Source organism: Brassica rapa, chromosome A01 (assembly GCF_000309985.2).
Source record: "Brassica rapa cultivar Chiifu-401-42 chromosome A01, CAAS_Brap_v3.01, whole genome shotgun sequence".
Lineage (NCBI taxonomy): Eukaryota > Viridiplantae > Streptophyta > Magnoliopsida > Brassicales > Brassicaceae > Brassica > Brassica rapa.
In genome coordinates this window covers 7,496,796-7,522,814 of record NC_024795.2, presented here as the reverse complement: position 1 = coordinate 7,522,814, position 26,019 = coordinate 7,496,796, and the positions used below count along the sequence as shown (strand labels likewise).

At 34.0% G+C, this 26,019-nt stretch overlaps 3 protein-coding genes across 11 annotated transcripts; 2 read left to right on the top strand and 1 right to left on the bottom strand.

The window, feature by feature from the left end:
* The first annotated feature begins 4,417 nt into the window (after nt 1-4,417).
* On the top strand, nt 4,418-9,906 carry LOC103861182 (RRP12-like protein). 2 transcript variants are annotated; one of them, XM_009138886.3, is made up of 18 exons: nt 4,418-4,990; nt 5,082-5,628; nt 5,715-5,972; nt 6,130-6,221; nt 6,458-6,668; nt 6,806-6,987; nt 7,069-7,296; nt 7,414-7,595; nt 7,771-7,864; nt 7,949-8,005; nt 8,105-8,239; nt 8,410-8,478; nt 8,566-8,679; nt 8,763-8,924; nt 8,998-9,126; nt 9,222-9,323; nt 9,403-9,476; nt 9,551-9,906. In XM_009138886.3, the coding sequence occupies exons 1-18, from the start codon at nt 4,466-4,468 to the stop codon at nt 9,789-9,791; spliced, it is 3,402 nt and encodes a 1,133-aa protein (XP_009137134.1). In that variant the 5' UTR covers nt 4,418-4,465; the 3' UTR covers nt 9,792-9,906. The 2 variants fall into 2 exon arrangements, with proteins under 2 accessions (XP_009137134.1, XP_009137138.1); XM_009138890.3 differs by having other exon boundaries at nt 4,673-4,990; nt 5,087-5,628.
* Nucleotides 9,836-11,556, bottom strand: LOC103861190. The gene has a single exon (XM_009138891.3). The coding sequence runs from the start codon at nt 11,127-11,129 to the stop codon at nt 9,960-9,962; it is 1,170 nt and encodes a 389-aa protein (XP_009137139.1). The 5' UTR covers nt 11,130-11,556; the 3' UTR covers nt 9,836-9,959.
* Nucleotides 11,557-11,846: 290 nt separating this feature from the next.
* Nucleotides 11,847-25,314, top strand: LOC108869130 (probable cysteine protease RDL6). Of its 8 annotated transcripts, none has more exons than XR_004456618.1 (6): nt 11,847-15,941; nt 16,325-16,563; nt 16,668-16,811; nt 16,928-22,515; nt 22,617-22,730; nt 23,027-25,314. XR_004456618.1 is itself a non-coding variant. In XM_009138877.3 (4 exons), exons 1-4 carry the CDS (start codon nt 15,476-15,478, stop codon nt 17,138-17,140), a joined length of 1,062 nt encoding a protein of 353 aa, XP_009137125.1. In that variant the 5' UTR covers nt 11,847-15,475; the 3' UTR covers nt 17,141-25,314. The 8 variants fall into 8 exon arrangements, 1 of the variants encoding a protein (XP_009137125.1); XR_004456608.1 differs by having other exon boundaries at nt 16,928-22,730; nt 23,027-23,116; nt 23,250-25,314; XR_004456613.1 differs by having other exon boundaries at nt 16,928-23,116; nt 23,250-23,410; nt 23,599-25,314.
* The last annotated feature ends 705 nt before the right edge of the window (nt 25,315-26,019 follow it).

The window sequence follows — 26,019 nt, the reverse complement described above, 5'->3', positions numbered from 1 at the left end:
TTTAATTAACAGTTGAGTTGGAGATGAATCAAGAGTAAAAACTCACTAATGATATTTGAACATGCATATGCTCGATTAAACTGAGGGAATATGTACTATTTGATTTTGAGTTGTGCCGTGATTGATTTCAAAAGGTGACGATAATGCACTACAAGGAAATTGGATATATTTACTGGATCGTTATGTGGTTATAGGACAAAATACTTACTAGACATGGGTGAAAATGTCCTCGGATCCACCGTTACTCTTGATTGGACATATACTCTTACTTATTTAAATGGCTCGTCAACTTGATTTGACTATGCTTTCCAAGCAATAAAATTACTATTTGTGAAAGTAGAAGGAACATATTAGCTGATATCCCGGTTTAGACTGATTAATCGCTTTGTTACTATGCTTTACTAATGGTTAAATTTCTATTAGCTGATCACTATGCTTTCTAGATTACTAAAGATCTTAAATACTTTTAATATGATAATAGTCTTTAATAACTTTTTTTGAGTTGTTTTTTTTCATTTTTCTATAAAAATCTGAGACAACTCATAATCATATAAAGTAAAAAATTTATGAATTAATAATATTGAAGACTATATTTTTTTTATAAATTTGGTAATTGAACCATTTTTAGACTATATTTATAAAAATTTGTAAAAGAAAATTTAATTTCACGATATTATATACTAATTAAATTTTGTAGATTAAGATTTTGTCTCTTTCTGTTAGATTATTTAATAAATTGTAATGTATCAAAATTACACACCATAGAACAAAAATGTGGCTATATGTAATTCGATAGAATATAACCAAAATATAGAAATACAATGATTTTTTTAAAACAAACAATATAATATCTTGTTTATCTGTATATAAGCTTTATACTAATTTTATATAGAAAAGGTATTAGTTTATAATTTTAAAGGGATCATGTATTTAACTAAATGTTTCAAATTTTTATTATCTTATTATTTTATCGAATTACATCATGTTTTACACAAAATTATTTAAAACTTAAAAAAAAATATTATATTTGTTAATTTATCTAATATTAATTTATAGTGCTCTACGGTGATCTAATTGTGCTACATGCACACACAAAGGAGACGGTTTTGAAACGGTAGATGGTTTGAAGTCTGGTAAGCACCATAGAGAAGTGAAGAACCGCATACTTTGTTCTTTAGAATTGTTTTGAATTTTTCAGCTTTTTCTTGTCATGTCTTTTAATTAGTTTGTTCTGCAAAATTTTCAGCTTCAATAATATTATTGTAAATTATTATAAATACTAGATATGGATGTCCATATTATATTCTAGAATATTATATATATGGTTATATCTCAATTTAATTACTTATTTTTGAATACTGTATTTATAGATACAGCATCTTAACACAAAGAAAATTAAATATTTTTGACTCTTTGAAACAAATATAATACCGATTCTTCTCTTCTTCTTTTTTTTCAGAACCTAAATATTTTTTTGTTGACTAATAGTTCTCGAATCTTAACACAAAGAAAATTAGTTGCAATTTTTCTTTTACGGAGATAATCGCATCTAGGTAATCTTTTCAACCCAAAAATTAGCTGATATAATTTGTATTTTGTTCCCAATATATAGTTTGGACTGTATAATTTTGTTTGGAACAGTAAAATTGACAGGCGTTGGAAACTAGACGGATCTTAAAGTACTCCTGGCGAGTGCGTTTGACAAGGCGGTGGTAGTAAATTGGCTGTAGTGGTGAGAGGTGACCGAAAAATTGATCAGCAAATTATTATAGTTCTTTTTATTTTTTAACTTGAACTAGATTTTAACCCATTCTTAAAAGGGTGGGTATATTTTTTGTTTTATATTTTTGTTGAAATTTAATTTTGGGTTTTTGCGCTGGATGACCATAAAAGATACTTATATTAGGTAAATGACCATGATACTATTTCACAATTTTAATTCCATATCTACCCCTATATTAATCCATAATCCTGATATATATGTCTATATACAAATCTCTTTTCCGTATTTCTTTTACTGTTTCTTTTTCTGTCTTTTAGTGTTTTTAGTTTCTACGAAAGCACCTTCTTCCTTATACTCTTTCTTCCTGCAATGTTGTTTTCCAACTTTTTTTGACGATATGAAACTAGTTTTTCATTTTCATCTTCATCTCTCTTTTTTTCGTGTGTGTATGATTTAGGTTCGTATAACGATTTTCATAGATCTTGATTTTCTAATTTTTAAATCTCAAATTCAGATCTGTTAATCAGATCCCACTATTTACACAAAAAATTAATGTTTACTGCTTCTAGACGCCATTGTTCACTGATGAGTCTATGTCTCTTCTTTTGCCGGCTTAAGATTTTCTCTGGGAGGTGTTTTCCAACCCAATCAACGCCGGGACCAAAAAAGTTGACCGACTAACCTTGCCCTTTCCCTTTCCCTGCAACAAGTGGAAGTCAAAATTAAAAAAAAATATAGAAAACACACGTATTTAAATAAGAATGAAGACAAGGCCATGAAGAACCACATATTTGATGAGTAACATCTAAGTCTAAAAATTACTATTCGTTACCACATGCATTACTTTGTAGCCATATATTCAAAATGTCATAATATCTTCTCTTACACAAATCTGACACAATATCTAATATAATCCACTTATTCTTTTACTTAAGCTAGTAGGCTCAAAACGTGATCAATTTTGGACAGAACCGTAAAATCGCCATCTCTTTATACATAGTTTTGCAAATAAATAAAAATAATGCATGATCACCTAATTATCTTCTCTGTTTTGGTTATTCACCTAAATTGGCCTTTAATTTTTATATCTGTGTGTTTTAGTCGTATATATGTTTTTTTGTATAATCTTTATTTTAAATAATTAATAATAGATTTTAATAATTGTATTAAAATAGTTGGATCACACTTATATCAATAAGTCATGTTCCTGTTATAATAGTATTGATACGCAAGATTACTAAAGATTTCACATGTGAAACAACGAAACGTGTAAAAAGCTCTTTGTCAAAAAAAAAAACAACGAAACGTGACGATATTTTGGTATACAACAGTCACAATAACTTCTAAAATCCGGTCCGTAGCCTCAAGTTATTGGCAACTTTACTTTTCGTTTTCTATATTTAAATAGGTTGTGCCCCTAGAAAACATGGCATGCTTGTGCCCACTTTTTAACAACCGTATTTAAGTATAAACTAGATTTGGCAAACGACGAGACATAAATTTAGTGTATATGATAATGACAATTTCATTAATTGCTTTACAAAATGACAAAAAGAAATTGGCAAATTTTGACATGAAACTTAGCGCGTTACTTGATTGAATATGTGTTAAAAAGGTATATTCATTTGGTATACCGTTTATATACATATACTAACATTTAGGACACTATTAAAGTCTAACTGAAAATAATATATTACATGTTTATGCGACAAAAATGAAAAATAAAAACAATCCGATAAATTAGATATCTCATGGAAAAATATGCAAACTCTTCAAAGTTCAATGTTACTAACAAAATATTTCAAGACTTCCAACTAATAAATTAGATATACATATCGTTAGACAACTGAACTAATTGAAACTTCAATTCACACGAACTTTTAGTTAGTTAAACATTTAGCTTAAAACTCACAACAACATTCGGCTTATATGTTTCTAAAAACATATACAAGTCGAATGTTGTTAATGCTTTTTCTTGTCATGTTTATGCATATTCTAAAAACATATAAGCCGAACCATTTTGTTAAAATGGTTCTAAAAACTATGCGTTTTCAATTTATATGTTTTGTGAGATAATCATCCTGAATTAGAACTCACAACAACATCCGGCTTATCTAATGCATGCACTCTCATGCACTCAGCTTCAAGAGAGATGACTATGGCCTTTTCTCCGGCCCTCTACTCAAAAGCTTTTATCAATCTTACTAGACCAATATATCCATATAACCGAAGCAGAAAGTTGGTGACTGGCTCAAATTTGGCCGAGACACTTGAGGAAGAATCTCCCCGTCCCCACCCCTCACCCAAGCACCACACTCCGGGAATAAATTGGACCAGAAAAAGGTGTCTGTCTGGTCCTGAAAATTGAAGATGGGACAATGACTTTTTGTTCATTCACACTATATATTAATCAGTGGTGGAGCTAAGTAGATGAGATGGGGGGGGGGGGATTTCAAAACCTTTCAGAAACTTCTGCTTCCAAATCTGATGTGTGCTACATATCTTATTAACAACTATCAAAGAAATCAAACTGGATCAACTGGTGTATAGATGGGGGATAAACCGATGCGACATGACTTCAAATCTAAACCTAACCTCTAAAATCAAACCAAATTAAACCAATCAGAGAATTAGAGACGATAAAGCAAACCGGATAACGACCCGGTCTATTATTCACACTGGTTTATAAAGTCTGTTTTTCTTTTTTTCCTTAAACCCTAAAATCAAAAACCTGTCCGAGCTATGGCCGCCGTTGAAGCAGAGCACCAAAACAGAGCAGACGAAACCGACGAAATCTCCTTCAAAGATGGCGACTCCGACATCTGCCAGCAGCTCATGGACCGTTACGCGAAGTCCTCCGCCTCGCAGCACCGTCACCTCGTCGCCACCGCCGCCGCAATGCGTTCAATCCTCACATCGGAGTCTCTTCCTCCGTCTCCTTCCGCTTACTTCGCAGCTGCTATATCCTCGCTGGATTCCTCCACGGCGGATGATCCAATGGCGGTGTCTGCTCTGCTCACGTTCTTGTCTATAGTCGTTCCTCTCGTTCCCGACGGAGGAATCTCAGCGACTATGGCTCGTGAGGCTGTGGGTGTTCTTGTGAAGCCAATTGATGGAGAAGGGGAGAAGCTAGGTGTTGCTAGCTTGAGAGCTGGTGTGAAGTGTATTGGGACTTTGCTTGTTGGGTTTTGCGATGTGGATGATTGGGGATCGATTCGAATTGGGTTTGGTTCACTTCTCAAATTCTCTATTGATAAACGTCCAAAGGTATCACCTTTTTGTTAATTCTAGTGTTATTGTATTGCCCTCTTCTCAAAGTTTTAATCTTTGGGGTTTGTGTGTGTTTGCTCTTTGTTAGGTTAGAAGATGCGCTCAAGAGTGTTTGGAGAAGCTATTTGGATCTCTCCGGTCATCTAGTGTTATCAAGGAAGCAAGTGATACGTTATACGCTTTACTTAAAGAACATGAGCTTGTTCTGTCTGAACTAAGCTCGACGAAGATTGTGGAAGGTTCTAAGGTTGAGTCGGCTTTGAAATCTGAGAACGCAGAGGCTGCACATGTGCTGAATGTTCTCAGTGCTACGATTCCATTTCTTTCTGCGGAAGTTAGTTTTAGTGTTTTCTCGGAACTTTGTAAGCTTATGGGGTCTCATTTCTCGCCGCTGACGAGGCAAATTCTCAAAGCGATTGATACTATTTTTAAGAGTTCGGATGATACAGTTGTTGTTCCTGAGATTGAAGGAGTCATAACTTCTTTGACTGGTTATGTATCTTTACACGAGAAGAATCCTGCTGACACTGTCCTTCATGTGAGTACCTTGTTGAAAAGTGCTTTGGAGAAAGCCAACTTAGTCGAATCGACATTGTGTCTAAGGCAACTTCCACTAGTTTGTGGGTCATTGGCAGGTAGCTCTTTTGTTCTTCATTACACGGACTTGGATTTCATATCTATTATTATGGTGTATTTAAACTTTCCGTTTCCTATGGTTTAGGTGTTCTGACTTCCGAGGACGATGTTGCATCCCAGGCCTCAGTTATATTAAAAGATTTGATCAGCAGCTACATTGATACAAATAATCTTCTGGCCGAGGGAAGCTTGTCTAGTGAAGATGAGGATAACTTAACCGGTGGAGACAATATAAATGCAGCAAGAAGTGTATGCACTGTCTTTGAGAGTACACTTAACTCATGTGATGGAATTCCAAAGGAGCACATTTTAACTGTCACAGCTCTTTTGATTGAGAAACTTGGTAGGTGTACTTTCACTAAGCTGCTATGTTTTATCATTCTAAACATATTAGCTAGAGAACAATTTGTTACAAGCAAACATTTTGTTTTCCCAAAAGCTAACTTAAATTTGGTGTGAGGTAACACAGAATTATTGAATTCTTTCCCCCATTGTTTCAGGAGATCTTTCATATATTCTCGCAAAGGATATCATTTTAAAGCTTGCAGACATGATGGAAAATGCAACTGAAGATACTGCTAGCTCACAATATGTAAGTTTTAATAATAATGCTCCCACTTGAATGGGGTTGTTTCAGAAGGTTGTGAGTTATTTTTATTAATGTCTGGTGCATTGAGTACCCAAAGATGTATTCAGTTATATTTCAGAATTAACAAAAAGGACATCTTGATTCTCATCATACTTTTTTTTTTGTTCACAGTTTCTTACAATACGAATAGATATGTATATATATTTATTTATAATAGATTGGATTGGACTTATGTGCAGGTTCAACAATGCATTGGGGCTGCAGTGGTTGCCATGGGGCCAGTGAAGCTACTAACACTTCTTCCTATCACCCTTCATGCTGAGAGTCACTCATGCACAAATGCTTGGCTTATTCCCATCTTAAGAAGACATATTGTTGGGGCATCTCTTGAATATTATGTCGACTACATTGTTCCCCTTGCAAACTCATTGATGCTTACTTCTAAAGAAGGTACTCTTCTATGCGGACAGTGAGAATTTTTCATTTGCACTAAAAGAATAGATTTTTCCAATCTTCTTGTTTTGTTCTCATATCAGGGCTTACTATACCATATGGCCACTGACTTTGTATATATTCTTGTTCATCAGCTAAAAAGTCAGGTCACGGCAAAAAGTTGCGTGCATGTGGTCATGAGTTGCTGAGACTGTTACCTGCCTTTTGTAACTACCCAATTGATCTCCCCAAGCAATTTGGATCTTTAGTGAAGCTGATGGTTAAGTTTATTAAGAAAAAATCTTTCATGCATGAAGCTGTGGCCGTTTCTCTGCAGGTGAGTTCCTTCGCATTTTCACTTGAACAGTATTCTATTGTTTTTACAAAGTTTAATCTCATTAAAATTTTCTTTGTTTAGATGCTTGTTAATCAGAATAAAAGAAAGCCTAAGCCCAGTACAGATATGGACGAAGAAGACACCAATATAAGTGAAGATGCCAAACCAGAGGTTGATAGTAGATTTCACTATTCGAAGAAAGCTTCAGTGAAAAACATGAAGACATTGGCATCAAGCTCGGCAGAGCTGCTTCAAACTCTTGTCGATGTATTAACTGCCTCAGGCACGCAGATCAGTGCAGACTTTAAGGTTAACAAATCAAAATTTAAACAATTTCTACAGCATATGTCAATGTATTCGTTTGATCTAAGTAGTTGAATTTTTGATTGGCTGAAGATGACATTGTTTATGCTCTTGTAATGTCAGGCTGCAATTGGATGCTTAGCTTCTACTCTGGATTCTTCAGTGAGGAAAAAGATTCTAATTTCCTTGCTAAATAAGTTTGATCCTGCTGGTGAAAGCGAGAATGAAGGACAGGTCGATCAGTCTAATGATTCAATTGATGAAGAGAAAGACAACCGCAGTGCTACAAAGACACAGTTAAAGAGGTATGTATTACTCTAGAAATATTTGTCCCCTGTATTGTATATTAACATTTATTTTGAAAATGATCCTCGTAAATTCTCTTCCATGATTTGTTAAATTTCTTGAATATCAATAAACATTGTGTTAGCATAACATCAATGTATATATAAAGTTTTTTCCTCTGGCACTCGCTTGCAGGAGTGCTGTGCTGGATCTTGCATCTTCATTTGTTGAAGGAGCCAAAGAAGATCTTATTGAATTGATATATAATCTTGTCCGCCAAAGTTTTCAGGTAACATACTAAACTCCAGCTTAGAGATTTTATTCACTAGATATTCCTATGTAGAAGCTAATCTATGGCATGTTTTGGTTTCAGGCCACTGATGAGGCGGATCTTCGTGGGGCGTATAATACACTGAGCAGAATTCTAGAGGTTGCTTACCCGATTTGAACTCGTTATCGTAGCACTTAACACTGATCATTGGATGGTACTCCATACTTATGTATGTTGATTTCCCCCTCTTCGGTGCAGGAACATGGCTGGTTTTGTTCATCTCATTTTGCAGAGGTGATAGAGATGTTACTCAGTCATAAAACTCCGGACGATGAAGCATCTTCTAAAAGTCGATTTGCATGTTTCCACGTCCTGATGGCTCATGGAATTCAGGTGTAAATTATATATCATTTCTATCAATTGAAACTTTATATTAGAATGACGGAAGACTGACTATCCATCATAGTTTACCTAAAGTTTCAGAAGATCCAAAATGTACAATTCAGTGTTGCCTTATGAAGGCAGTGACCAATATTCTTAAATGTTTTACTTTCTCTATGCAGTCAAGCTCCGAAGAGGAGAATGAGAAGGCTTTCCTTATCCTGAACGAGATGATCCTTACACTTAAAGATGTAAGCATACTGTTTTTAGCTTCGTCTCTGCTTGGAGAAATAATACAATTATTAAACAAGTTTCTAACATTGCCTTTGCATATACAGGGGAAAGAAGAACACAGGAAAGCAGCTTGTGATGCACTGGTTATGGTATATACCACCTTGAAAGATTCATCATCTATGAACAGTGATGAACTCTGTCCCAAACTGATTAACATGGTGAGTATATTACAAGAGCTCTTATACCAATTTAGTCCACTCGTTGTCCATCAAATGATTAATTAGAATCCATGGTTCTTTAGATAAGTGGTTATATATCTGGAACATCACCGCACATAAGGAGTGGAGCAGTGTCTGCGCTATCTGTCTTGATATACAAAGACCCTGAGATCTGCCTGTCGTCACCAGAGCTTCTTTCCTCTGTTCTATCATTGCTTCACACCAAATCCATTGAGATTATAAAAGTAAGCCTACCTGTTGTTGCTCTCAAGTATTTTTTTTTTTTTGGTTTTCTCATGCGTCATGGCGTATCTGCAGGCTGTTTTGGGTTTTGTGAAAGTTTTAGTCTCGACATCTGAAGCCCAGGACTTGCAGAGACTACTGCAGAACCTCTTGTATGAGATTCTCCCCTGGTCGTCTGTTTCAAGACACTATTTTAAATCAAAGGTAATAATGAGAATGGTGCTTTACCAATTCTTCTCGTTACTCAAAAACGTGATGATTGACTTACCAGTACAAATACAAATACATGTGGGTTTTAGGTAACGATCATAGTTGAGATTATGATAAGGAAGTGTGGCACCCGCGCAGTCCAGCTAGCGACACCAGACAAGCACAAAAGTTTCCTTCAGACAGTTTTAGAGGTAACTCTCCCTCTCTGTAATTTTTTCTTGTGAGAAATGGATGTATCAATCATCTTGGAACTTTCATGTTAATGTGCAGAACCGTTCGAGCAAAGCAAAAGACAAAGACGAAACCAATGATTCACAGACTACATCCATCGACTCCTCGAGAGAGTAAGATCCTTTAGAAACAAGAACACATATCTAATCAAATCACTGCTTGCTCAAATTAATTCTTTTTTATACAGGCCAAGGAAAAGAAATTACAGAGAAGCTTCATCAGAAACAACAGCCAGACAAGACGGTGGCAAAGAACACAAGAACTTCAAACGTCACAAGAGCACACATCATTCAGACACTAATGGAAGAAGAACAGGACCAAAGCGCCCCGGTAACAGAAACTTCGGCAAACATAGGGAAGCTTCTGGAAACAATCACAAGTCAGTAAAAGACACACGGAAGCCTAACAGATTCAGGAAGGCATCATGAATCCTATAATCTCAGTCAGTAAACAGTTTTGCAGTTTTCAGATATCAGAAACCAAACATATGGTGTGTATGTATACGTTTTGTAGATTATACACATCAATATTTTTCAAAGATTAGTATTTTTCTTTTAAAAGACTAAAAACCCCCAGAAAATGAAAAAGAGATTAGATTAGATCGCAGAAGAAGCTTGATCAAGCAAAGACACAATCTCTAGCCTGCTTCTCACCAATCCATGGAACACTTCTCTCACTTGTCTCTGCAAATCCTCCAATCCAACTTCCATTCCTCGGCAAATCTCATCCATCTCTTCCACTTTCTCCGCAACTTCTCCCTCCTCCGTTTCCTCTGCCGGAAACCTAAACCTCTCCGTGAATTCCAACAAAGACAACCCAATCTTCTCCATCCTCTGCATCTCCTCCATCAACCCACCACCACCACCACCGCCAAAACGCTTCTCCTTCCGTTTCATCTCTTCACCAACCCTCTCCTGAATATTCACCGCGGCGCTAGCCCAGCTCTGGTGCTTAGGAAGCTGCAACGGCGCCACAAGAACGTTACTTGTCTGACAAGGAACCGCAGCTACTAGCACCCACATCACAAGAGCCATAACACTGCTCATTATATAAACCGGCATCGCCGGTCCTGAAGCTTCAGCTCCACGTGGCAGGACGAGATTACCAACCATCCCCTGAATCTGCTTCGTCGCAGACCAGTTCTTGCTGACGTGGCCAGACGATCCTCCACCTCCTACTACGGTGACGTTGCTGCGTGGTCCAAACGACCACGACCTAAACGTTGTCCTTTGCTGGTTACTACTGCCTCCACTTCCGTTGCTCCTATCTTTCACATCACCATTCAACCCAATGACAAGGCTTGTTAACGCACGCTTAGCTCTCCGAACGCTTCCGTCACATAACGGCCGCTGTTTAAGCGCCGTGACGACTATCTCCGCTAGACGCCGACTCTGTCTAACGGAATCAATACCGTTAACAACGGCGTTACATATATCAAGCGCCTTTAGAATCCTCTCGAGCATTTCTGATAAAAGCCTCTCTAAAGACGGCGACTTCGAGATCCGAACCGTGGACAGGACCCCTTTGAACTCCGTTTCGCAGGACACGAAAACGTCCAGGAGGTTCTGTAGCCACGGGATCGAGAGGATCGGATCAGACGGCGAAGATGGAGAGATTAGCTCCGAGAAGCGCTCGGAGACGTGTTTCTGAAAGTACTCGAGCTCTTCGAGCTCTTGCTCGTGGTTGACGTCCATGGAGATGATCTGGTTGCGGCGGATGCTGATTCGGCTCAGGAATGAGCCTTGAAACTCCGTCGCCGGCGCCATGAGTGTAGTGTGTGATGAATCGAAGCGAAAGTAAGTTCCTTTTTGTTGTTTCTGAGGTTAAAGGAGAGAGATTTTTGAAGAGGGAGGGAGAAAACAGAGAGAAATGGGTTTTGAGAGTTTAGATGAAAGCAGGAACTGAAATAGTGGAAAGCATGTTCGTGTCGGAAAGAGATTTTAAATTTTTTTTTTTTTTTTGCTTTTCTTTCTTTGGTTACTCGTTTAAGTAAAAGAATATTCGTCGTTTGGTCTATTATTACAGACTTTTTCTTCTCGACGTCAATTTTAATTTCTTCAGAATGGAAAATATACTATCTGAATGACCTATTCAAAGATCGAATTGTTTTTGATTAACAGGAGTAATTAACTAATGGTATTTTCAAGCTGTTTTTGATCGGAAAATAGTAACATCAATACTTAACTTTTGTTGTAGTTGAGATTAAAACTTTCACATAAAAATTATTCTATTACTCATATTTGAGGTAGTCTGTATGACCAGACTGGAATATAACAACTAATAAAATGAAGTTTTCATATAGAAAGATCTTGATGTCTTAGCTAAAAAGTCTGCAATCCTATTTTGCACTCGTGGAATATGAATAATTTTGAAGTCCGAGAAACATATATGCAGAGTCTCTATCCTCTCCAATTTTGTTGCAAAGCTTGGCCGAGCATGAAGCTTCTTAATCATGGTGATTAAATCCTTGCAGTCTGTTCCAAACCTTTGACATGTAGAGTGTTGCAACTTAATTTTTGTTGTCATGTACTGTATTATAAATATTTTTAGTGAATAAATAAAAAATAGAATAATAAAGGAAAACAAAGAAGAACGATTGTTTCTTTTTATATTTAAGAAAGAATAATTTAATTTCATTTTTACGATATAAAAATGAAAAAAGTGAAGAAAAGTATTACTTATAAATATGTAGCCTTTTAAAAAATAAAGAAATAATATTATTACTCATTTTTTGGTCACCATTCAAAATTTTAAGAAAAAAAAACTGGTAAAAGAAACCAAGAGCATCATTAGTGGAGGTGCTTAAAGGGGGGAGCTTAGGGAAAAAATAATATAATAGTGGATGAGACCCACACAAAAATTAAGCACTTGTGCTTATTCTGCCTAATTAAGCACCAGTGCTAGCACTGTTTTGCAGGTTCCACTGTCACGTGGTGGCCCGCGATTGGTTCGTTTTTAATTTTTAATTTTTTTAATCAGAGAAAAAAAAAAAAAAAAAATAATAAGTACCCCAAATGAGGTGTTAGGATTAATGATGCTCTAAGACCACTTCCAATTTAAAATATGTATTATGTATATATATATATATATATTTATATAATAAATATAAATATTTGTTAGATCTATAATTATTTTTGTGGAATCCCATAAACAAAGGTTGTCAAGACTCCGATGGGAGATGCTCTATTGATTAGGTATATGATACGTGGCAAAAACTGACCGTATATTTAGTGTGTTTCTTAATTAATGGATGGAGCAAGTGTTCAGTCAGTCATGTGTCATGAAAAGACGTTCAAGATGTAGAATGATCCGTGGCCGATCTTGAAAAGAATGTTAAAAAGCTTTCTAGCGGTTCCGTCAAGTTTGGGACTACTCTGAAGGACGTGTAGAGAGATCAATATCGCATATTATAGTAGAAGCTATGATGCATTTAAATGAACGCGTCTCAATAATTTACAAGAGGTGAGAGCTTATCAAATATGATCTTATATATATACAAGTATCTGAGTATCTGTAATGTAAAGGTAATTGCCTGAATGTGAATATACATGCACAAAATAACAATAACAACACATTTATCATAAATTCAGTCTATAGTCTATACAAGTAGCTTCAGATTTCTGTTTGTAGTGTTTATCAGTTTATGGGGTCACATTGTTTATACAAATAGCTTTTACGTTTCTGTCGGTCACCTATTACTTGGCGTTCGAGTGTCGTACACCATGTATTTTCCATGTCTTAACTCTGATGTGATATCATTAAATGCATGTAACGCTCTCTAGGGATGGCAACGATACAATTCTCGGTAAACTGTCCATCGCGTTACTTTAGCGATGAAACTCAAGATGACAAACTATTCATTCTTTCTCTTTAATATTAAATGTCATTCTAATATTTTTTTTCTTATTACACAAAAGTATCATTTTAAAATTTTAATGCAAATTTTATTTACTTTTAGTTTAAATTAATCGCAAAGTGCATTGATCTTATAAATAATTTTATTTATCTCAAATACTATTGGTTAAACATGTGTAATTAATAGAAACCTAATTATATTTTATTCATTTTTAAGCGTAATTCTCTCAAATAACTATTTTTAAGTTTTTATCACAAAATAGCTCTAAAAAAATAAAATGACTAAAATAGTCTTTTTTGTTTTGAAAATTTTAATTTTAAATTTTAATTTTTTGAAATTTGAAACCCATCCCCAAAACTCACCCCTTAACTCTAAACCCTAAGTCAAGATTAGTTAACCTAAAGGGGTATAAATGCATATTTTACCTTTTAATAAAACTTCTTTTGGGCATTTTTCTCCTTGATAGACTATTTTTGTGAAAATAAACTAATTAATCTGTGTGAAAAATATCAAATTAACATTTATTTAGAAATTAAACGGAAAAAGTATATTCTATAAAAAACATATTTATCTTTACGATCGCACACAATGTTCTAATATACTTCTTCAATATTTGAAGAAGATTTTTTTAATTTATTTATATATATTAAGTTTTTAATATTTAACTTTCATCTACTAATTTTTAATTTTAATTTCAATTTTAATAGAATTTTATTTCAATTAATTTTAAATTTTTATTTCAATTTTAAAAGAATTTCACCATTTACCTTTATAAAGCAAAATACATGAGTTTATATTTAAAATTAATCTTTCAAATATAACAACAAATTATAAGACACCATTTTTTATTTAAATACGGAGAGAGAGTGTATATCAATGTATTGCAAAAATTAGGGCGGTCAATAAATGGAAGCGGTAATTACGGGGTATCATGAACTGGCCTCTTATATAAAATTTAAAGTCATTTAAAGTGGTCGGTGAAATTAAACCGTTAATGACGGTTAGAAAAGAACAATAAACAATTATACAAACGCCGTTTGTTATCAAAAACCTCTTTGCAACCCTTTTTTAATACCACTTTAGCGCTAGAGAGAGAGCAATTATAAAGAAGACACATGGCAGTATAAAGTGATCATCAGCTTTTGGCAGTATATCATTAGCTTTTAATTAAGGAATTAATTATCTATTGCTTTAAACCATATTCTCAGTTCCACAAATAACGCGCACAATCCCAATCGATATCAAATCTTCAATTCTAAATACATGAATAGAAAACTGAAGTTCCATATCATTGTCACAAAGGCATTTTTAACAATCAAAAGCAATCAAAAGCGACAAATACGAAATATATTATAATTATCGTTATTTTGTTTCGCCGTCACATGACAACCACGAAAATGAATTTAAACGCGTTTGCTGTTACACAACACGAATGAATTTAAACGCGTTCTTTTAGAATCTAAAGAGGAAATTAATGGATACAAAATGAAAAAAACAGCAGAATTAACAATTAATCAAATTCATTATAATAATAAGTATTATCCACTTCAGATGTAGTCAGAATCAAAGACAAATGCATCCATGATCCAACTCGGCGGATTGAAAAAGGTTTAATGTGTTTAGTTTTTGATTCAATAAGTTTTTGGATAATTACGCCATAATAAAAACACGAAATCATTTGGACAAAACATTTTATATGATGGGCCAGGCTAAATCGAGATAAGGCCTTGACTCACTACACTCTCTCAGAGATTTCTCATAACAATGGCTCAAAGTAACCACTGCTGATCAAGCTGTAGCCAGTATACTATTTACAGCCACGGATATAAATCACAGGAAAATGTATGGTTTGAAGACAAACATGTATGAAATATATGGAATTGACTTTTAGACTTTAGTCAATATTCAAAATGTTAGCATTTCCTAAGAAAGTATCCTTATTTTAAGATGTATCTCCGGAGTAATATGGAATCAAGGGAAAAAAGATTTGGCAACTCTAAATACCTTACAATTTACGATGTATCTACGAGTAATTATTCTTTTTTTTAAAGGAAATGAATCGGCACTATTATGTCAAGTGTTTCAGAAAAAAAAGAAGAGAATTGAGGAAATGAATCTGAATATACCATTTGCCAGAAATATTTAATCCATGCATAAGGTAAGTCGAAAACAAAATATACGAATGTGTTTTGCTATGCCCATCTTACACTATATATATATCTCACATATCTCACAAGTCGCAATATATCATTACGAATGGGTTTTGCTAGATCAGCTTGCATGACAATCCTCTTTCTTTTGATAATATTCTTTCTTTCGCCGTCTTCGGCCGTGGACATTCCCGTCGTATCCCACAGTGGTCGCCGGAGCAACGTCGAGGTTGGGTTCATCTTCCAAACGTGGTTGTCCACTCACGGGAAGAGTTATGTCAATGCTCTCGGAGAGAGGCAACGGCGTTTTGAGATCTTTAAGGACAATCTTCGTTTTGTCGACCAACACAACGCTAAGAACCTCAGTTACCAGCTAGGTTTGACTCGGTTTGCTGACCTAACCGTTGAAGAGTACGGAGGTCTTTTGTCTGGACGCCATGATAACGAACCGATACAAAGGGCTCGCAGAGTCAGTCATAGGTACGTGTCACTTCCCGGAGATCAGCTCCCAGAGTCCGTTGACTGGAGAAAAGAAGGTGCAGTGACGGCGGTTAAAGACCAAGGCTCTTGCAGTAAGTACTTTTTTTTGCCTTTCACATTCATTCACAGATAATCTCCTCACGGTGATTTAGGCAATTTCATTTTTTTTGAAGTTCCCATCTTTGGTCCTAACATTAACAGAATATTCTAACTACTACTATAGTAAGTGAATCTTCAGGCTCATGCATATATATGTATAAATATATTCAAAATAAGCAAACCATAATTAGTTAATATTTTTTTAATTGAATATTATACTGTTATCTTAATTAAAGATAAAAATATTCATTGAATATTATACTGTTATCTTAATTAAAGATGTGATTTAAACTATAATAATTTGGATCCGTACATTTTTCACTTTCAATATATTGGTTACAATATTAATATAAACTTTTCATTATTGAAATGAAAGGTAGCTGCTGGGCATTCTCCTCAGTAGCAGCTGTGGAGGGAATAAACAAGATCGTGACAGGAGAGTTAATCTCACTCTCCGAGCAACAATTGGTTGATTGCAACACCGGTAATTACGGTTGTGATGGAAGAGGCTATATGGACATATCTTTTAAGTTCCTTATCAATAACAATATTGGTCTTGTTTCCCAAATTGATTATCCATACAAGGCCGTTCAAGGCAACTGTAACCACAACGAGGTTCATCTACTAGTGGTTCCGTTACTAAACACCCATATATAATTGCTTACGTTTCACTAACAAGTTTCACTTCTTTGTTTTTTTTCTGGGTACGTTAATGGCAGAAGAGTGCAAACAAGGTCGTTAAAATTGACGGCTACGAGGATTTGCCAGTGAATGATGAGATGTCTTTAAAGAAAGCGGTTGCTCACCAGCCCGTGAGTGTTGGCATTGACAAAAAATCCCGAGAATTCATGCTCTATAAATCGGTATATATATGAGCACATAGCTAACCTTACCTTTAGAATCTATTTTCTTATAAATCCAAAATATATTCAATCGATAAACTTATATTGTACTTGTTTATATGCTTTGTGTCATTAAGGGTGTATATAATGGACCTTGCGGGACACAGCTTGACCATGCGGTTGTTATCGTGGGGTACGGTAGTGAGAACGGTCAAGACTATTGGATCGTGAAGAACTCATGGGGAACGATATGGGGAGAAGCTGGCTTCGGTAAGATGGCTCGTAACATTCAAGATCCAGCAGGTATATGTGGAATCACGCTGGTTGCTTCATATCCTATCAAGAAGTAGACTTCGAATGCATGAGGGCAAGAATCTATAATGGCACTTCTAAAGGGAACTGTAATGAGTGTCTGGACTTTGTAGGTTTTTTAGCCATGTGTTCTTCTACAGATTATGTTTTAATTCGGCTACAAAGATTTTAAATAATGTTTCAAACGTCATGTTTTTAACCCATTTTTCGAAGATGAAAAGTACGTGTGAGAATGCACTAGACATGTTAATCCGGAGTCCAAATCTGCTCAGAACTATTAATTATTGGACTTTAGCTTATTTACATAAACCCAAAAATAAGGGCGAAATCCATTTGGATTATTGATGTTTTGGGATTAAGCATCTTTGGTTTATGGTTTCAAAAACTCACAGTTCTACATTTTAGGTTAGATAATATCATCATTTGTGATTAGAGCTATTCTTAGTATTGACATATTGTTTCAATACTCTTAATCCAAACACTAACAAAACAAATATGGAAGATGTGATTCTACTTTTCTTTGATCATTACAAAAGACATTTCAAAATCTATAAATATTCTTTCGTCATGTAGAATATGTTTTTTGCCAAAAATTCAGTGTAAGACTTTTAAATGTGTCTGACATAACTTTTATTCTCTTACATATTTAGTTTTGATTTACAACATTTAATTATTTAAAATATTATTAAATTTGACTTAATTATAATATGATTTCAAAGTGTATTTGAAAGACGATATATTGGAACTCATTGTTTATAAAAATTTGGGTCAACGATCTATTTCCCCACGAGAAATATCATATAGCATCAGATCCCCACTAAGCTATAACCTCGTGCTAAATCTCCATGAATCGATAGTTTTAAACCAATTTATCCCCGAATCAATAGTTCAAAACTTAATTATCCATAGACATTGGTTTTTATCGGTTTATTTTTAACCAAACATTTTAAACCAACTAAACCAAAACAAAAGCCTATTAAGTTAAACAAAAGAAAATTTTGGTCATCCTCTTCACGAGACATCTTCTCCCTCTTCACCATAGCCATTAACCTACCATGGCAGAAAACTTATCATCTCTCATGATATTAAACTAAGTGTTTTGGAGATCGGTTTCTTTCTTCTCAACCACATTAACCATATACGATGTCTTTTCTCCGCCTCTAACCCATCCCACACTGCCTCGGAGCATCTCCACAATCTCACCACCTCCGCCATGTTCACCGTAAATCATTATCATCTATGCTTACACAGCAGCTGCATTTGACTCTCTCTCCGATTAGATCTTCAAATCTTGTCGCTCAGTTTCTCCATCTGTTCTCGAGCATCCAAAGACGAGAGCTTTTCTAAAGCAAGTTCGGTCTCCCCTGTTTCTTCATTGTTAAAGAGCTCAAGTGTTGTTCATCATCATCACCTTCCGGCTGATTGCTGTTCATCATCATCAACTTACATTGGATTGTTGGAGCCTAAAATGTTTGGATTTTGAGAGACAGATTCATTACTTGACTGAGTTCATTGTTAATTTGATATAGAAAAGGTTGGTGTATATATTGATAACGCTGCTTGTTACGTTGTTGAAGAATATCATTTTTTAATTAATTGAGTTTTTTTATTGGTTTAGTTGCTTTAGGATGTTTGGTTAGGAGTTTGGTTAAAGAGTAAACCAATTAAAATCATCGTGTATGGGTAATTCAATTTTGAACTATTGTTTCGGGGATAAATAGATTTAGAATTTTCAATTTATGGAGATTTAACATGAGGTCATAGTTTGGTGGGGATTTGATGCTATATCATAGTTCTCGTGGAGAAATAGATCGTCAACCCTAAAAAGGAATTTAGATGTTTCAAAATGAGAGAAGTGTTAGACACAACTATAGTAAATTATCCCGAAAAGTCTAAAAATCCTGAAAACCCTATAGTCCTAATAAGACAGGACCAAATTTAAAAATATATGTGTAAAATATTTTTAGAACGGACCAGACCTGATTCAATATTCATATGATTTGCATGTTTTAGACAGGCCGAGTTGACCAGCTCAATTGACATCTCTATAACGCACACATTTTTTTTATGGAAAACTTATTGTAGGGCTGGACATATTTTTCGTAAATTTTGATTTGATCCATTATTTGTTTTGATATGATAATAAATGAATGTTCGTAAATTTTTAAAGCAAACTAAATACTAAAAATTAATATCTTAGTCTGAGAAATGTTTTAAATCAAGAAAGAAAATAAGATCTTTATAGTTGTACCCAATTTCTAGATTTATTTGTTTTAAACAAAAAATGTGAAATATTCGCAAGCATTCACAAATATCTACTAATATCTATTAATTCTTCAGGTATCCTTATTTTTGAAATATCAAAAATTAGAAAATTAGATATTCGTTTTTGTTTGATCAACAGTTTGATATTCATATAATCTGGAAGAAACCACAAATACTGAAATTTTGCTAGTTTTCAATCTGTGCACACACCTAAAATATTGTAGTCTTTTATGCTACTATGAGTTTGATTTGTGTTGGAGTTGAATTTTGGTTAGGTTATATATCGCAGTTGTGAACCTTCTTTTTCATTTTCAGATGTGAACCTTTCTTTGCAAGAAACTGATATTATTTTATTTGACTTGTGTTGTGTCTTAGCCAAATTAAAGTCTCTACTTGTCATTCCCAAACATTTTGTCTATGTTCTCTAAGTGTAATAACCTTATTAAGTTTGTCGTTATATTTTGTTTCACATGAAAAAGAAATATCAAATGAGAGGAGAGTTTTCGGTGTCCAAATAGTCAACTAGTAAGGGTAATACCTTCTTGACATCGACATCAACGCAAATCCGAACTTAAATCATTCATTTGTAAAGAAAGTTTGAATCTCTTGCATGAGTAGATTAATCAAGTGGTGAACTGATACCTGATTACCAACCACACGGATAACTGATGTTTGTTATTGATGTGTATCTCGAACTGAATCTCAAATGGATCTTGAATGTTTGCTCGACGAACCTTGAACCCAATTTCACTCAAAACATTCTTTTAAATTTCCAATATGAAATTTTGACTCGTTCAGTCTAGATGATGTTACGGGGGATAATTTAGAGAAAACGATACGTATCTTTCAAACTAAATATGTTGAACTAGGACTATTACAGTTCAGTTATAAAAGTAGAGTCTGAAATTTGTGAATCTTAAATATAATATATCTAAATATTACTATAATCTGAATCAATTAATTGTTGTCAGAATATGATTTCTATAGTATTCTTCTGTTTGAGTTCTTATGAATTTTAAGGATTTTACTGGTCAATAACAGTTAGGCTATAAAATATTCATCTTACTCCTAAGTTATCCCTAACACTAGTAGACTTTAACAGCCTACGAGTAAAATCCTTACTTAGGTCAATAAATTTCAATTTCAAAACCAATTGGTAATGGAATTGACTCATATCCAGGGTTGCATCTAGACATATATTTTGGAATATTCCCTAAAACATATGATTTGGCCCGAATGAATTATATAGACAGATTGGTTGACTAATATAAACAAGATAACGCCAGACTCGCTTGGTTGGTTGCGGTACTGCATTGTTTACGACCAAAACTCCAAAAAAAAAAAACCCAAAGACATCGTAATACACATCTATTAAAACAACTTTCTGTTAGCGATAGATTTCTTTTTCGTCACTATATAAAAATTTGAGTTGATTACACTATAGGTCACATTCTCGATTTGCCTTACATTCAAAGTCACATTTCACATTAGAGACAGTTTCCCTTGCTTGAAGTTAAATTTCAGATAATAATGCCCTTAATGAAAGGGAAAAGAAAATCGATTTGGTTTCAAGAGAGAGAAAGTGTGTTTTCAAAAAAATACTTTTTTTTTTTATTATTATTATTATTTAGTATACCTCTTAATGTTTTGTTTTATATATTTTTAAAATTAAAGGTATATATAACTAATTTATAGATATGATAAATTTTATGTTTTTCTATTCTCTATAATTTGATATCCACTTTGATATGTTTTTTGTAATATTTTAAAATCTATATATATATACATACACAATAATTGTAATGTGTGGATGTGGACGTGAACATGTACACGTATTGAAAGAATGCTAATTCAGGTTTGTGGATATAGAAACTAAACTAGTATACCGTTCTGTTAATATATTACATAGGGATATTGTCATGCAGGTTGTGGATGAGCACTGCTATCATACACAATATAGCATGGTTGAGAAGATGCATGCGCAATGTGATTGTCCACAAGGGTAGGTGTTGACAACGCATGTGTGGACATGGTCTGTGTAGACAATGATCTAATTTCAGGTTCCGGAGAAACAAATCATTTATGATGAAACCATAAACAACACAACCATCCACGATACTTTCATCCGTAATAGTTGTCCACAAAGTTCTCATCCACGATGCTTCCATACACAATGAATCCATCCACATTGAACTTCTTTCATCTTATTTTCATGTGGACGAGTTCATATCAAACTTTATTTTTTCAATTTATATATTTTCTGCTTTTCCTTAAACTTACAATTTTGGTGGATGAAGTTTGTTTTGTGTATAAGAAGTTTGATAAAAAAATGTTGTGTATAAAGTTCTGTGGACAAGGTTCTGCGGACGAGGTTCCATGGACAAGGTACATTTAATTGTAGATGCAAAAAAATAGATGGTTGTTGTGTGAATCCAATAACAAAACATCTGGATTCTTTTTTATTTTTTTTAATTTTCGAATTGATAAAGTGGGAAGAAAAAATGAGATGGCCCACATGTTGTTTTGGTAATTCAACTGAACCATAGATAGTTTTGTTATTAGTTGGAGGATATTAATGTCTTTCGTCTCAAGTGTAAAGTGGCTTGAAATCTAATAGCAAAGTCAAAAAGTGGTACAGAGGGTAAATTTTTCTAAAAAGTTTACATCAAAGTTTGAATTTAATTTGTTTAACGTAGAATAATGGCTGACCCATTTAGTAGTTATAATTTTACGTAAACAATCTTCTTATACTATAAAGAAGAGGGACTCTCTCACGGGAAGGAGACACGTCAGAAAATCGGTTAATCACGTTGCGACACCTGTCCCCTTGCTTTAAACGTTGCGTTCCATTTATTTGATCACGGGTTTCTTTTCTTATTCTGTTGGGCTGCCTCCACATGATCAGGCCCATCTAGCTCTACAATCACTAAACGTTGTGTTTTCAATTAGTGCTCGGAGAGTCTCTCTCTCTCTCTCTCGCGTCTCCACCCTTCCTCCATTGCCAATCTTTCGTCTTCCTCCTTCTTCTGGTGGGAGATGAAGCAGTAACCGATACCCCCTCATAAAGCCCTCCTTAATCAATTACACACGATTTTCATTCAATGCGATCCTGGAGAGTGCAAGGCTGTGGAGGCTCTGCTATAAAAAGGTACGAGTTCATGCTTTCATAATCATCCTTCGTTCTAAACCAATCAGTATACAAAATTTTGAGTCATGGCTAACGGTGTGGTCTTACTCTCCGATCTTCAGACTGGCCGCTCCTCCTCCTCTGTTCAAGTTCGCCTCCTCCGATTTTGGGAGGCCAGATACGTCCGGCGTGGGGGAGAGCTTATGAAAGTCGACATGCTCCTTCTAGATTCTCAGGTTATCTGTTTACTATTATTTTTGTTTAGATTCTCAGATAATAATAATTCATTGTGTTTTGGAGTTCTTGCTGTAGAATAATGGCTGACCCATTTCGCAGCTATTGATGTTTGATATTTTTTTTTTCTAATCTTCGTATTTTTACGGCTGAGAAAATAAACCGTTTCAGACAGTTAGTTGATGTTTATATATGTTCCACCATGCTGGATCCATATTACAAACTTCTTTCGTACCTATTTTTTGTTTTTTCAACTGAGGAATTCTCAGCTTTGATGATTTCGTTGCTTATATTTCAGGCGACTATGATGCCGGCGAAGCTCACAGAGCAGTGGAAATGGTTTGATGGTAAAATATTATATCAGTTTATGTACAGGGTCACTGTTTCTGTAAGTTGTTTTAAGCTCTTAGTTTTAAGTTTTAATTTTGATTCTTACACTAACCAAATTTTGTTCTTGATTCATATTATTGTCTGTGATGTTGTTGTGGTGATGTTAATTTAAAATATTTGGTTTATGTTAGCATTAAAGCGAAACAATGCATCATCTCGCCCTGGAGATCATTGGTGTTGGGAAGAAGAAGCTTTATGCAGCCAAGGTTGAACTTCAAGGAGTCGCAGGAGTTCAAGTCTGCCAATGACGTTTCCCCTACCATTACTCCCTTCTATCTTGGCTGCAAATAAGGTATGACCACGAACATTACATATATGTATGCAAGACATATATTAATCTTAAGGAAAATTTTGATCCTGAAAATTTGGTTTCTGTGGACAGATGACCATGAATATAGAAGGAGATCAATTCCATGAAATGATAATTTCTCTTTGCAAAACTTGCTCTGTTTCTCACTTTGGCGTTGTTGGTTTTCTCAGGGCTGTGTTTGATCCAATGGAAGGATTATAATACTTTTACGCACTAGCTATCTATGGAATGACCCGAGAGAGCAAAATGATGGAGCATCAAGGATCACATATGATGTGGAGATGAAATGAGCTTATTGCTAAGAACTCTGTTCTTCTTCCCACCTACTCATTGACACGAATCTAGGCTGCTGTTTCATACCTGATCTTGGGTCATTTGTGAGATTCAACATGTTGGTAACAGAGCTACTTCGATAGATCCATCATCACCCGATTGTACGACGAACAACAGCAATATCGACAGAAGCCTGAAAACAGAGAACAACAAAAACTCAAATCTTTGAAGAGAAATAGAGACAAGACAGGAAGTCACGTCCTTATTGTTGACCATCCTCACAATGATTCTGAGATATGAAGTTTCAAGCTCATATCCGATGAGAATCAATGGAAGTCTAAGAAACCAAGAACAAAGAAAGAAAGAGTTGGTTCTTCAAAGATCAGTTTCCAACATTCAACTTCTTTGTATGATAGTGTCGAGCCATATGCAGAGGCAATTGCACATATGAAAGATATAATATACAAAACGGCTGCGTTTAGACAGGTGAATATTCCATTGTTGAAGATAATGGATCAGATGAACTTTATGAAGACCATTATAACTTTTTACTTTTAATTTTCGGACCCAATAGTTTATTTGGAGTTGTTAGTGTGTGCTTTTTCTAAGTCTTAAACTTTGGTTTGAACCGTCTGTTTAATTAACGCAAGTCATTCTCAACGAATTACATATTTTAACTTCGGTAGTTCAAGTTATCGTTGTGATATTCAAAACTTGGAGCATCGTTACAATGATAATTTGGGTCTTATATCAATACTTTTAAAAACATATGATTTACAATGCTTCTTAAGGTTACATCTCAGGAAAAAATATCTTCAGATGCAAGTTAAGCAACTCTTAACCCAAAAAGCTCAAAAATTTTAGTGAAGTCACTAAAAATTTATTCTACACATAAGATTACAAACCTTTGCCTCTACATTTTAATATTAAGTTAGTCATTTATATTTATTTCAAAACTTCTAATCAATAATATTGATAACATTAACTTCGTTTCACATATAATAATAGTTTCATATTATCTAGGGCAATTCTCTAGAATAAACTTTTTTAAATTTTTTTGTCACAAAAATTGATCTCAAAAAATAAAATGACCAAAACAGATTTTTTTTATTTTTAAAATTTTAAAATTTTTTAGTTTTTAAAATTTGAAATAATATCTCCAAAATCCCACTCCTTAACTCTAAACCCTAAACCCTAAATCATAAACCATAAACTCTAAATTCTAAATCCTTTTTTTTTTTGGTCAAATCCTAAATTCTAAATCCTAAACCTAAAAACACACCCCTTAATAAAATATTTTGGTCAATTTGATATTTGGGGTCTATATTTGTGATAAAAAATTTTTATACTATCCTAGAGAATTTTTCTATTATCTATTTGTCTGTCTTAAAATATTTTATTTATAATAAAACAAATTATTTCTTTCTTATCACATAAATCATTACTTTTTCAAAAATGGTAAAAAAAAACAATTAACAATTATATAAATAAGAGAGGATAGTAATTTTAAAAAAGATTATAAAGTTGTAAGAAAATATTAATTTTACAAAAAATTGATATTAGTTGTCAGTATAATTAAACTAAAATAAACATCGAGAGAAAATAAATTATTATAGTTAAATAGTATTATAGTTAGACAAAGACAAATATATAATTTTAAAAATGAATAGTAAATTAAATATTTAAAAATAAACTACACATTTAAAATAATTTTTTATTAATAATTTATTTATTCGTCCGCCCGTAGGGCGGGTTTGCTCTAGTGTTATATAATAAAAACTAATACGACAAAGACAGATTGGTTGACAGAAATATACAAGATAAGGCTAGATTACTTGACAGAAAGATACAAGACAAGTAGACAACACCAGATTTATTGCAGACTTGCAGTACTACATTGTTTATGACCAACGACCAAAGACATATCGTAATACACATCTATTAAACAACTTTCGTCACTAAGAAAATTGTTCATCAAGGCTTGAATTTAATTTGTTTAACGTAGTAGTTATTATGATATTGAATGATTTATTCTTAAGAACAACAAGGTAGTGATCCTGTCCGGGATGAGATAGTTATTAAAATGTGTAAATTACAAAATTTAGAGTGTGCATATTATAATTTTTTTTTGACATCAAACGTATGTATATTATAATTAAAATTAAGTTGGATGTTTTACCACATTTTTGAATTATTAAGAGGTCGATTGTTCGCCGTTTTAAAATAGTTTATGGTTTTTTTTTATAAAATTTTTTTCTTTACCAATCAAGATTTTTGCAAAATAGATTCTCCAGAATTTAGGGATCCGATTTAAAATA